Here is a 12,408-nt window from a genome sequence, read left to right on the forward strand (position 1 = left end):
TGCTGGGCTCTCAGAACTGGGCCTGAGTGATGCCCAGGATCAGACAGGACCAGAGAGAGGCCTTTGGGCAACAGTGAGCCAGGAGTACAGCAGCGAGCACAGGATGGGTGGCCCGGCTGGCTGAGAGCAGGCTATCTGAAGTGCTGCAGGCGGAGAAAAGCTGGGCATTAACTGCAGGAAGTTTTCAAGTTTCATGAAATGGACGTTACGCTGTGGGTAACAAGGTGGGACTGAACGCCATGAGCAGGGGAGGCGCGAGGCAGGCTGGGAGGGGAGAAGCCTGGACAGACCAGAGGCTCTGAGACTGGAGGGCTAGAAGGGGTGACTGTGGGAGGGGAACGCTTCCAGAAGGCTGGCCCGATTAGAGGCACACTCTTCTTTGAGAGAAAACACACTGGAAATAAGTGCATCATCACAAATGAAACTTCTCCATAATGACATTTTATTTTTTAAACAGATTCAAAGGTTCAATTCTCAGAAAACAAACAATACAGACATGAGACGTCTCATTCCACTGGGGATCACTCTTGCAGTTTTAAGTTTAAATTCAAATACACTTTTCCCTCTCATCCAGACAGACATTTCTAGAGAAAAATGGTTTCTTCATATATTTAAGTAATTGACAAGTTATTTGCAGACAGAACATAATTTATATGTACACACGTATTTCAATCTTACATATAACTATGTTAACACTGGAAAAACTAAATTTGAAGTGGAAACTATTGTGAAAGTCTATTTTGGTAAGCACAATAAACTTTTGTTGAAAACATTTCCTTGAGGTTTTAAGCAATATGTACCACAGCCACCTCTGTGCTTCTGAGAAAGTGTTAGATTCTTGAAGAGTATGTGATAAAAGGGTACAGCAAAACTTCAACTCTGGATTTGTCTCAGAATTCCTGAATTTATTCTGTTCAAACTTATCTTCCAAGTGCCTTACCCAAGATTACAAAGGGAAGGACCACTTACACAGGGCCTTACAAACATGTCCTTAGGGAGAAAAACAGTATTTACTCCTGTTCACCCTTGAGTCCTCATTCACACCTTTCTAAGGCAACTTTTCTTTGGCCCAGTTTGTGCTACTAACTATGAACTGTGAGGACCTTCCACTTCCTGGCGGTCCAGTGGTTGGGTTTCTGTGTTTCCACTGTAGGGGGCACAGGTCTGATCTCAGCTTGGATAGCTCTGCATGTCAAGGTATGGCCAAAAAATTTAAAACAGAAAAAAAAAATTTTTTTTTAAGGTGTAAAACAAAACCTGTAAAAATCTGAGTTACAGCAGAGTCCCTCCTCTGTGGCCACTGGTGTGAGGACAGAGAAGCAGGCTGGGGTCTGTCCCACCTGAGTGTCCAGACCCACCTGAGAATGTTTCCTCTCTCCTTCCCTTTGCATGACCTACATCCACAGAGTTGAGTTTGCTTTTCTGAAATACAGGGCTTCATTTTTACTCTGCCCTTTACAGATGAGGTGAGGAGCCCACAAAGACTTAAGATTCTGATACGACCTGAGGTTATCTGATGAATTTATTCCCTACAAAACTGCTTACATTCTGATGACATGTGTAAAGTAAGACATATCTTATGCAGGTGGGCAGAGAAAACCCCCTAGAGCCAGACGTTAGAGTGGATTCTAACTCTCTTAGAGAGTAGAATTCTTCAGCAGAAACAGATACAACATTGTAAAAAAACAACTATAGTACAATAATAATAATAATAAAGTGGAATTTTCTTAAGAAAACTTTAAGGCCACAGCGTTCACTTTGTCCTGAGCTGGCATTATTGCCATGGGTGCTAAGAATACTCTAACTTTGTACAGAAGCCTGAAACTGATGCTGAATTCTTCGTTTCTCAGACTGGCTTATTACAAATAAAAGGGGTGAAGAACAAACGCCAGACAAAAACTTAATAGCATCTCTAAATTACCAAGAGGTTACAAATTTTAAAAAATAGCATTTTAATCTATTTAATATAAGAATATTTTCCAGCAATATTCTTAGTTAAGAAACTCAAAAGAATGAACCTTAAGAACTGGTAATCATCTCTGAACAAAAAAAGATTTCAAAATCACTTTCTTTGCAAATGGAATGTAATATCATTTTGCAATATATTTCTCTGAGTTTGGAGATCTTATAGAAAAAAAAAACCAAAAAACACCACATTTCCCTACCTTAACACTACCAGGAATACCATGTTGACCTGCCCCATAAATCAAGGGCTATTTAAGGAAAAACAGGCAAGGTGTTCAAACCTAAATTCATACATGTTTCAAAGAAGCATTAAAGAATAGTGACTATACTTCTGCCACATTAAAATGTTTTACTATTCCTACGGCTATCGCTTAGCAGTTTTATTTCTGACAGTGTAAGAAAGCAGCAAATAATCTTTTTATTTCTTTCCTTCAGTATTGAGACAAAATTGAGAGATAGCATTGCGTTAAGTTCAAGGTGTACAGCGTGACTCGATAATGTCAAGACCTACAAAAAACTTTTTTCTTCCGTGTGATTAGAACTTTTAAAGATCCACTCTCTTAGCAACTTGCCAATATAAACACAGTATGAGTAACTCACGGTAGCCACTATGCTATAATTACACCCCAGTACTTTCTCACCCTATAACTGAAGGTTTGTATTTTCTGACCACCTTTACTCAAACCCACCCCACCAGCACCCCACCGCTGATATAATATATGGAATAGATTATTTGTACAGAAGCAAATCTCATTTTCGACAAATCTCATTTTTCTTTCCTGAAAGCTTGTTTTTTTTCCGATTCGACATATAAGTGAGATCAGACAGTACACGTCTTTCTTTATATGACTTATTACCCAGCAAAATCCCCTCAAGGTCCATCTGTATTGCGGCAAATGGCAAGATTTCCTTCATTTTCATGGCTGAGTGATACATGTGTTCCTGGAAACGGTTCAGGTCATCTATTCTGTTGGAGCGGCTGCTTTATCCTGGTAAGTGCTGTACGAAGCGCTACCTTCTGCTTTCCTATAAGAGAATAGAACAGTATGTACCATGACATTCTGGTTTCCTAAGAAGCAAGGTTAAGAAGACAGCATCAGAGATGAACATAATTAAGTACATACATTAATTCCAGAAGCCCATTTAGAATAGGGATGATTAAAAAAAAAAGCTATATACTAGTAAGAGTCACTGAACTAGGAAATACATGATTTTTTAAAGTTATTCCAATGTTCAACCAGCCTCACTCTACAAACTCTTTTTTTCTAATTCTGTATTGTAGCTTGGATTTCCTCCAAGACAAGAAGGGCAGCTGCATATACTTAGTAAATATCCTCCTATCTTAATTTAGGACCAACGGGAGAGACTAGAGGGAAGCACGTTTCTATAATATTCAATTTAAAATCCAGCTCTGAGATGACACTTTTACAAAGGTGATGATTCTGAGCGTTCACGTTCCGTAATGTTTCTTTTACCCCTCACTGTCAAGGAAATCACATGTTCTGGTTAGACAGTCTCCTAAGTAACTAAAACTCACACCACACGGTTTTGGGGGGTTTTTCTTTTTTGGTAACAAGGAACATCTTTCTAAACCCTGTTATTCAAGTCCAGTGGTTTCCAAAGAAATACAATGCAAGTCACACAGGGAATTTTGAATTTTCTAGAAGCCACATTAAAAAAGGGAAAAGAAAATTAACTTTCATATAGTTTACGTAACCTGACATGCATGGGTTGTACATTTTTTCCCCATGAAGCCTTTGACTCTGATGTGTAACTGTGCACTCGAGCTCACTTTACGTGGGATGAGCCAGTTTTGACATTCGAGGCAGCCACTCAGGACCACTGGCTCTGGAGCTGGAAAACGCACTTCCACTCCTGCTTTGGAAACTGACTACACCAGACAGACTACAACCCAACGTGGACCCGTCAGTTGTTTACAGTGTGCCTGCCCCAGCAAACCCTCAGGGTGCCTCCCTCACGGAAGAACTAACCGCGTGAGCGCTGGAGACTTGATTATTTCCCCTGGAGGAAGCGGCTTCACTATGAACCTTCACAGCACGGTGCTTGTTACCTGGCCGTGTCCTCAGGACTATTGTGGAGAGTGATTCAACAGTTAGGCCTCTCACTAAATCCTCCAGCACCACTGTATTCTTCTATTTGTTGAAGTGAATACACATTTTTTTTTTCTCTAATAGTAGGGGAACACTTATTTTCTTAAACAGAATTTTAAACAGAAATCCAATATATGAGAAGGATAAATAAGCATTTATATAAAGTTAAAGAAACAACTCATTGGATATAACATCAAGCTATTTAAAGATGATTAAAATGTTAAAGTGAGTTACTACTTACAGTTATAAGTCACATTACCTTCAGCATTCACTAAGGTAACTTCAAGTGTTTACAAACAATTTGAAGCTCACGGACTGTCTGAAAACGGCTTTTCTGGTTGGTTGGAGCCTCAAAAGACTCCTTAGAGAACTGAGCAGATACACAGGGCGGGGTAGCTGGTATATTTTTGTCTTCCCCTCTGCCCCTGTGATCAAAGACACTGCTCTGCTGTTACTAAGGAACTGCTCGTCCCATTGGTCATTGTGGAATCTGCTCTCAACTTCACGCCTGTCACTTAGGGTAGCACCTTGCACGTGAGTGTGGAAATCTATCTCCTCTCTTCCTACCTACGCAGAGACATTCAGGCAGAAAAAGAACTTCCAATTCATTTCATTCAGAGACAGAGATGGAGGGGATTAAATGGCTAAAAGGAATGCACTTCACATAAAATCTGAGGATTTTTGTTGGTGATGGTTTATTTACTTTTTTATATGCTAAAAATATACTGGCTGAGGGAAACAGTTACATGCTTTTACAGAACTAATATTTACAAGCTGAAACTGAAATTCTTTACCAAAATTACATAAAATGTAGTTTGGTTTCTGTCAAAAAAAACCTAAAAGTGAACTTCAAGTGGACCGACTATCTGATTATTTCCCATTAGACTAAAAATTTCCCCCAGATTTGGATTCACAGCTGCTAGAAGGTAGAGCTGAGTTGTTTCTTTAGCTTTATATAAATGCTTATTTATCCTTCTCATATATTGCATTTCTATTTAAAATTCTATTTAAGAAAATAAGTATTCCACTACTACTAGGGAAAAAAAAAAGTGTATTTATTCACTTCAAATAGAAGAATATAGTGATCTTCGAGGATTCATTGATAGGCCTAACTATTACAGTCCGACCAAAGGTCAAGGGGTCATTACTCTGTGGGTGCCTATGTCAAAGCAAAAGCCTGTCACTGCACAGTATTTTACACTAAAACAGGGAAGGAGAAAATATAAATATCAATAATCTTGCAAAGGGGAACCAGAATTCAAATGTCCTCCTTGATGTCTACTGTCCACTTAGCTCAGGATACTATCTAAATGTTCATCAAATATTTTACAGAAGAAAGGACATCTCTGAAAAGAAACGCAACAAAATGCAGATACCTTTTAATGATAAAAGCAAACGTTTCTCTCATCTCTTCTCAGAGAGAAATAAAATGTCTTGTCTGTGGCTCTCACCAGTTAGGTATGTGCTGAACAGAGGAAGGGAAGAGTGTTGAATAAAATAGTGAGGTCACACCAAAAAGAAGCAAGAGTGGCATAAAAATGGGATAAAATCAATAAGGGAGGAGAAGGGAAGGAAAGCTGACAATTAGGCCCATCAACTATGTCTTTCCTGATTCTCCTTAGGAAGTTGAAGCAAGAATTTGGTGCAGGAAGCAACTTTACCCTTGAAATCTTATAGATCATACAGCAGATAAACAGATTCCAAATTTGCATATAATCTGTTTACTTCTGAAACCGCCTGGTCTCAAGTGAATAATGTAGACTCGTTTTCTCAGAATGAGAGTGTACGAGGAGACACGGTCCTGGTCTCCAGCAGCACAGCTTTTGAGGCAATACATGGGGTGTGTATTAATCCCATGTAATACTGTCTCAGAAACTGATTTTATGATTTTAATTACAAAATCTTTTTTATTTACTAGTTCTTGCTTAAAAATTTTAAAGCCTTTGTTCAATGGTTCAGAATTTGAGAACCAGGCAGAAAAATGTTTAAGTAAATTTGACCATTCACGTTTTGGACCATGTCATTACACTCACCACCACCTGAACTGGATTTATCATTTACAGTATATCCAAAAAAGCTTCAGCAAGATGCATTTAAGCAGACAACTTAAAAATTACAACATTTCTCGATCAATCTTTATTAAGATAACATTAAAATAGTTTACAATTGCACAAGTAATAAATATACTTAAATGAAAAAAAGAAAAAAGGTATTTAGTGACTATTACTAAAATACATTAATTATTTCAATAATTCTACTGAACTTAGCAAACTTTTAACCCGAGCAGAGAAAAATGATCCATTTATGACAAAAAAATATTTACCACAAATAATTGAAAACATTCATGTTAACAAAAGACATCTGGTGTTTGGAACCACATAGTCAGGACATGCAAACAGGACTCAGGCAGGAGCAAAGGAGAGAGCGAAGGGCTGTGGATCCAAGACTGGAAAGCATAGCAGAAGAGCCGGTTAGGAAAGGAAGCTGTGCGGGAAAAGGAAGAAGTATGCAGATGGAGCCTGTCAGCTCACCTGGGACCCTATCCTTTTCTTCGTTGAGAGCTAAGAAACAGAAAACTACTATAGCAGAATGCTTTAACCTTGTGGTTATTTTTCATAATTTAACGATCTTCAAAAAAAAAAAAAAAAAAAAAAACCAAAACACTACTTAGGGGATTTCCCCGGTGGTTAAGGCTCTGTTCTTTCAATGCAGGGAGCTTGAGTCTGATCCTTGGTCGAGGACCTAAGACCCGCCCCCCCACCACCGCAAAAAAATACTTATTTTCATGCTTTGGTATAAATCCTGTAGGAGGGTAACTGTGTTCCCAAATTATCGAAAATACAAGTTCATATCAAATCCATTTTGTATCAAGCAAATTTGTGTTTTTGATTTGTTTTGAGGCTTGAAGGATCTTAGCTCCCCAACCAGGGACTGCACTCCTGCCCAAGGCAGTGAAAGCGTGAGCGCTAAGCATTGGACCACCAGGGAATTCCCATTATCAGCAATTTTTGCGCCTGGTATCCTGCTTCCAGATTTATCCCTACAAATAGAGAAGGAACTGCATATAGTTTACAGTCTTGTAAGGGAGTTTCCAAAGCAAAGAAAGCAATTTGGGGTGGGGGAGAATGGACATTAAATAGTGCAACAAATATATCAATACTAAAAATAATTACCTTTTTAAAAGAAAAGCAAACTAAAGCTAGGTATTATTTTACATTCTTTTAAAAAGGCATGCACAAAAATGTGGAGTCTTTGAACAATCCACTTGATTGTCTTGAACAAGTGAACCATTTCCCAATAAGCTTGATGGTGCTTCTTCAAAGCTAAAGAGCACGGGCACATCAGTAACAGTCTATACCCTGCTTTCTCTAAGTGTCCTCCTGGCCCAGCAGCAGCCTCACTGGGAAACTCTTTAGAAATGGGTTCTCAGAACTCTAATGCTACTGGTACCTTAACCTGGGGGTGTGATGCTCAGATACTTGTTTAGCTTTAAAAGACTCATTCACTGGTAGACAGAGTTTGGTTAATATTTGTTAGGAAACTGTATTTTCGTGTAATGATGTTTTACACAAAGGCCAGTAAGGAGCAGAGAGCTATTTTGTTCTGCTTTCTTTAGAGGTTATTTCTAGTTGACAAATTTTAGACTTGTCAAATATTTCACTGATGGTGTTTCCGTGTTATACCACCTGTGTATATGCAGTTTAAAAAATACACTATTGATAGAGAAATCAAATGTGCATATTATATGTTCTATAAATATAAGATTCAAGGTTCAAATGAAGGCACTGTGGACATTTTTAAAAGATGACCAAGAAATTTTAAAAATATGTATTTAGCTCTTTATGAGTGAAGAATGTACTTTTATTACACAGTCCAAATGTAGTTAAAATAAAAGGAATATAAATATCATAAAGTCATTAATACCATTCATTTTTAATTTTTAGTTTGATTTACAAAGCAATAGGGAAAAAAATCACTAAAAATCAGAAATATCAAAGCACCTAATCTTGGTCTATGCTCCAGTTTTATTCTAAGTCTTTCATTAGATTTTAAATTACTTCATTAAAATTTAAGATGATGTTTAAAAGGTACAAATTATATATTTGTACCTTTTTGCAATTTTAACTCTCTCTCTTATTTTATTTTTATAGATAAAAAGACAAAGTTCATGAGGTTCCTTGTAAATCTTACCCTTTCAGCAACTTTTAGTTTAACCCCATCAGTTTTACTTCAACCTAGTAAATTAAGAGAACATAAGAGGGAAATCAAATGATGTTGCTTTAAATTCTCCAGTTTAACTGTATAACAAATCTAAAAGAAAAAAAAAACAAATTTGGTATCTGAAGGAGACATCTATGTAGCTTCTTACAACTACCTACCTAAATTATACAGACAACTGAAAACTTTCACCGTCAAAACTGCAGTGACTACAGCTATCAAAGTCTCCACAGGGAATCATTTTATATGTAATCTTGGCCATTAGTCAAATCTAGGAAGTTGGGTATGCCTAGGGTAGAGAAGACCCCCAAAGCGGTCCATGATTTATTTCAGCACTTATACCTCAAATCCCACAGAAATTTTTCTTACATCATAATTAGTTGACGCGACCTGCACAGATTACTCTTATAGCAGTGATATTAAAAACAAGTGAAAATATTTTTAGCAAAGATGTGTAATTCACACAGCACACTCAAGCAGGAGCTATTTTTTAAAAACACGTAATACAGAGTACAAACAAAAACTGCACAAAAGAATGTCAACAGTGAGAAGGAGCAATAAATTAAAAAAACATGCTGTACCTTACCCTTTCTTCTTTTGTCTGCAAAGACAGAAGTACAGGCAAAGCAATAATCCAATGCCAACAACTACAAGAAATCAGGAGACAAATGTCACATGATCAAGAAAAATCACTGCCAAGATTTAAAATCTAGTAGAAAAAAATGAATGCTGATCAGAGGTTCCCTGGAGGCTCAGATGGTAAAGAATCTGCCTGCAATGCAGGAGACCTGGGTTCAATCCCTGGGTTGGGAACATCCCCTGGAGAAGGGAATGGCAATCCACTCCAGTATTCTTGCCTGGACTAGAATAGACACACAGTGGAGCCTGGTGGGGTTGCAAAGAATCAGACACAACTGAGTGACTAACACTTTCATTTTCACACTTTCAGGTACCCACGGCCAGAAAATGGTATCTCATTTAAGCACATATACATTGCTAGTCCATTTGGACTCTTCAGTATATATTGTATTCTTTGGATTAAACAGTATACAGTGAGTCAGAGAAATTCTTGAAAATTTACAAAACTACCCAAAGCATATTTGGGATGAAAACTCATATGATGAAAATTCACCTTTGAAACAACATATATTATTTAGAGTTTGTTAGTATGTGGACATGCAGAATAGACAGGAATAGTGAAGTGAAATCACTCAGTCGTGTCCGACTCTTTGTGACCCGTGGACTGTAGCCCACCAAGCTCCTCCGTCCATGGGATTCTCCAGGCAAGAATACTGGAGTGGGTTGCCGAACAGAGTAATGCTAATACAAGGTAGTGTATTATGTAAAAAAGTCAGGTTTTCCTGTTTTACTTAATTTTAAGCTATAAAGCTATAAATATTGAAAAACCTTAAAAAAAAACCAAAACAAAACCACACTTCTTCAGAGCAATGTTTTGATTTCATTGGTATCAAACTTCTTGACACTTACGTAGAGCAATGACGATGAGCACGATGAATCCTGCACCTGCGAAAAATGAAGACAGTTTGGGAGATAAGTAAGTATCCGGGACCTCCTAGGAGCAGCTGCATTTTAATTTCACCAGATCATCTGTGACTACAGAGGAAAAACCTGTCAGTCTAGCTTTAGCACGACTGCTTGAGCTTCCAGGTTATTTGCATCACAGAACCCTTCCAATCACTTCCAGAGTTAGGAAACGCCTCTGTGACACTCTTAATAAGGAAGCTCACTCTTCACTGCTGCTTGCTCTGGCTACGATGTCAGGTTATGTAGTGAAGGTTAACAATTAGAATCCACTAGTTTAGAGGAAAACCAGTTTTAAAATGTGAGTATCCAGCTACGGTTGGTTTAGTTCGACATTCAGTTCTTTTATTACTTATGACTTTGTTAGACATTTAATGTCTGCTTTTCCCTGAAGTCTGTGGAATAAATCATAAAGAGTGCTCTGAACCCATGCAGAGTCTTCACCCAATCACCACAGCTCCTACCCCACTTTCTCCGCAGATGAAGACGCAGCCCTAACTCCCTAGGGAGACTCGCTGAAAGCAATGCAAATTAAGAATGTAAAGGGAACACCAGGGCACGTGGGTAACCCTGTGCATAAACATGCATTTCTGACTCTCCGGAGGGCACTGCATATACCACCACACCTTAATGCTTAGAAACACTAGTCAGTAGCACTTCTGCTTCTAAACTGCCATTACTTTATTATCTATAACATAGAGCATGTAACATAGCATACAGTGTCATGCACAGCTCTGTTCTTTTTTTATTTCATAAATATTATCGAATGTAAACATCCTGAGATGGCACTGGATTCTCTTGGCAGAGTGCCAGTGTGACCACAGGCTTCACAGGGAAAATATAACAAGCCTAAAGTGCGTTTTATAAAGACAGACTAAACTAGTCTAATGTAAAGAAAAGTAAACTATTTTTCTTCCTTTCCTTATCAGTAAATCGTTATATTTCATTTAACTGTCACAACTATACTTCCATCAAGTTCTTTCACACATACTGTGTGAACTGCGTGTGCCAAGATTAAGTGTGTTACCCCACCCTTGTATAGAAAAACTAACCCAACTGATAGTACTTTAAGGCTTATGTTTACAAGGTACCAACAGAAAGGAAATTCACCTACAAATTGCCATTACAAAGTAAAACTATTACATAGAAAATAACTTAGATGTCAGACTTATATGTTAGACTACATATAGCCATATTATTTTAAAAAGTAAACTTATTATTAGGTATCCTAAGTTGAGCAACCTCCTAAAATCTATATTATCTACATGTGTTTAAAAGTACCGCTTAAATATGTCATGGGATCTGCACCTTTAAAATTCCTTAAAATGTGCAATTTTACAACTACAAAGTGAACAATTATCACCCATTTTTAACATGTTGTTTCTTCTCTAATTATAGATAATGGTAATACTTCCACATAGAAAACCAGGGCCTTATGACACAGGGTTATAATCAGTAACAAAATAATACCTAAACCCTCAGCATCGTTAGGGGGTGTTGCATCAGTAGGGCTGGGATGTCCTAGAAAAAAGGAAAAAATGCAAGTTAAAAAAAAAAAAAGAGAGAAAAAACAATAGAGCTTAATATCCTCTAAGTTCACAGATTTTGATTTTTTTCACTTTGTACAAAAACTCTTATAATTTCATTCTCCTTATACAAACTACATCAATGTTTGTCATTAAAAGTAGTATCAAAATATTATAAATTTATAGTCAATACCAAAGCATTCTACTTCTTGTCCAGTAACATTTCCTAGGACAATATTCTGTGGTACAGCAAGCAAATTTATCATTAGTGTGGTGTCAGAATAACCCTATGGATTCAATGTGATTATACTTAAAACTAAAACAGAAAAGCACGTTTGTGGAGGCTAAACAGTATGCTACTAAACAAGCAGCGGGTCACTGATTGAATCAAAGAAGAAATTTTTTTAAATATCTGGAGAAAACGAAAACAAGAAAACAAATCCAAAATCTACGGGGTGCAGCAAAAAGCAGTTCTAAGAGAGGAATTTACAGCCACATCAGCTGACGCCAGGAGAGAAGAAAAATCTCAGGTGACCTAACCTTCTACTAAACCCATCCGAAACAGAAGCACCCAAGAAAGGCCAAAGGTAGAAGGGAAGAAAGCATAAGACCAGAGAAGAAAGAAATGAAATGGAAACTTTTTAAAAACAAAAAAAGACCGATGAAAGTTAAGAGCTGGTTTTTCGAAAAGATAAACAAAATTGATGTATCTTTAGCCACACTCATCAAGAAAAAAGTTGGCCCAAATTAACAAGATCAGAATGAAAAAAGAAGGTACAACCCACAAACACTTAAGAAATTTCAGAAGCTATGTAGAACAGTTTAAAGAAGGACATGGATAAATAAGTGTAGATGAAAAAAACGCTCAGCCACTGAACCTGGATGAGTTAGTCCTGGAGTCATGGTTGGAGAAGTGGGCTTGGAATCTGGAATGGAAAATTAGATTCAATTCTCCAGCCTTATCCATACAAAATTATGGACTTAAATTTGATATTTGGTTTTTTAAAAAGATTCTCAAAATGAATTATTTCTCAAAATGAAAAATA

The 12,408-nt window shown here is 37.4% G+C and overlaps 1 protein-coding gene across 11 annotated transcripts in view; it reads right to left on the minus strand.

Moving 5' to 3' along the window:
- Positions 426-12,408, minus strand: part of LOC102169209 (membrane cofactor protein) — a 38,974-nt gene continuing 26,991 nt past the window's right edge. For 2 of the 11 annotated variants that reach the window (XM_018060798.1, XM_018060792.1), the window contains 5 exons: positions 12,241-12,288; positions 11,307-11,357; positions 9,783-9,818; positions 8,881-8,941; positions 426-2,991 (listed from right to left, as the gene is read on the minus strand). In XM_018060798.1, coding sequence (XP_017916287.1) covers positions 2,928-2,991; positions 8,881-8,941; positions 9,783-9,818; positions 11,307-11,357; positions 12,241-12,288 — 260 coding nt within the window. In that variant the 3' untranslated portion in view covers positions 426-2,927. Of the gene's footprint in view, positions 2,992-5,452; positions 5,542-8,267; positions 8,312-8,875; positions 8,942-9,782; positions 9,819-11,306; positions 11,358-12,240; positions 12,289-12,408 lie in introns of all 11 variants that reach the window. The other 9 variants (XM_018060799.1, XM_018060794.1, XM_018060793.1 and 6 more) reach the window with 8 other exon arrangements.

The sequence above is a fragment of the Capra hircus genome, chromosome 16 (genome assembly GCF_001704415.2).
Source record: "Capra hircus breed San Clemente chromosome 16, ASM170441v1, whole genome shotgun sequence".
NCBI classification, from domain to species: Eukaryota; Metazoa; Chordata; class Mammalia; order Artiodactyla; family Bovidae; genus Capra; species Capra hircus.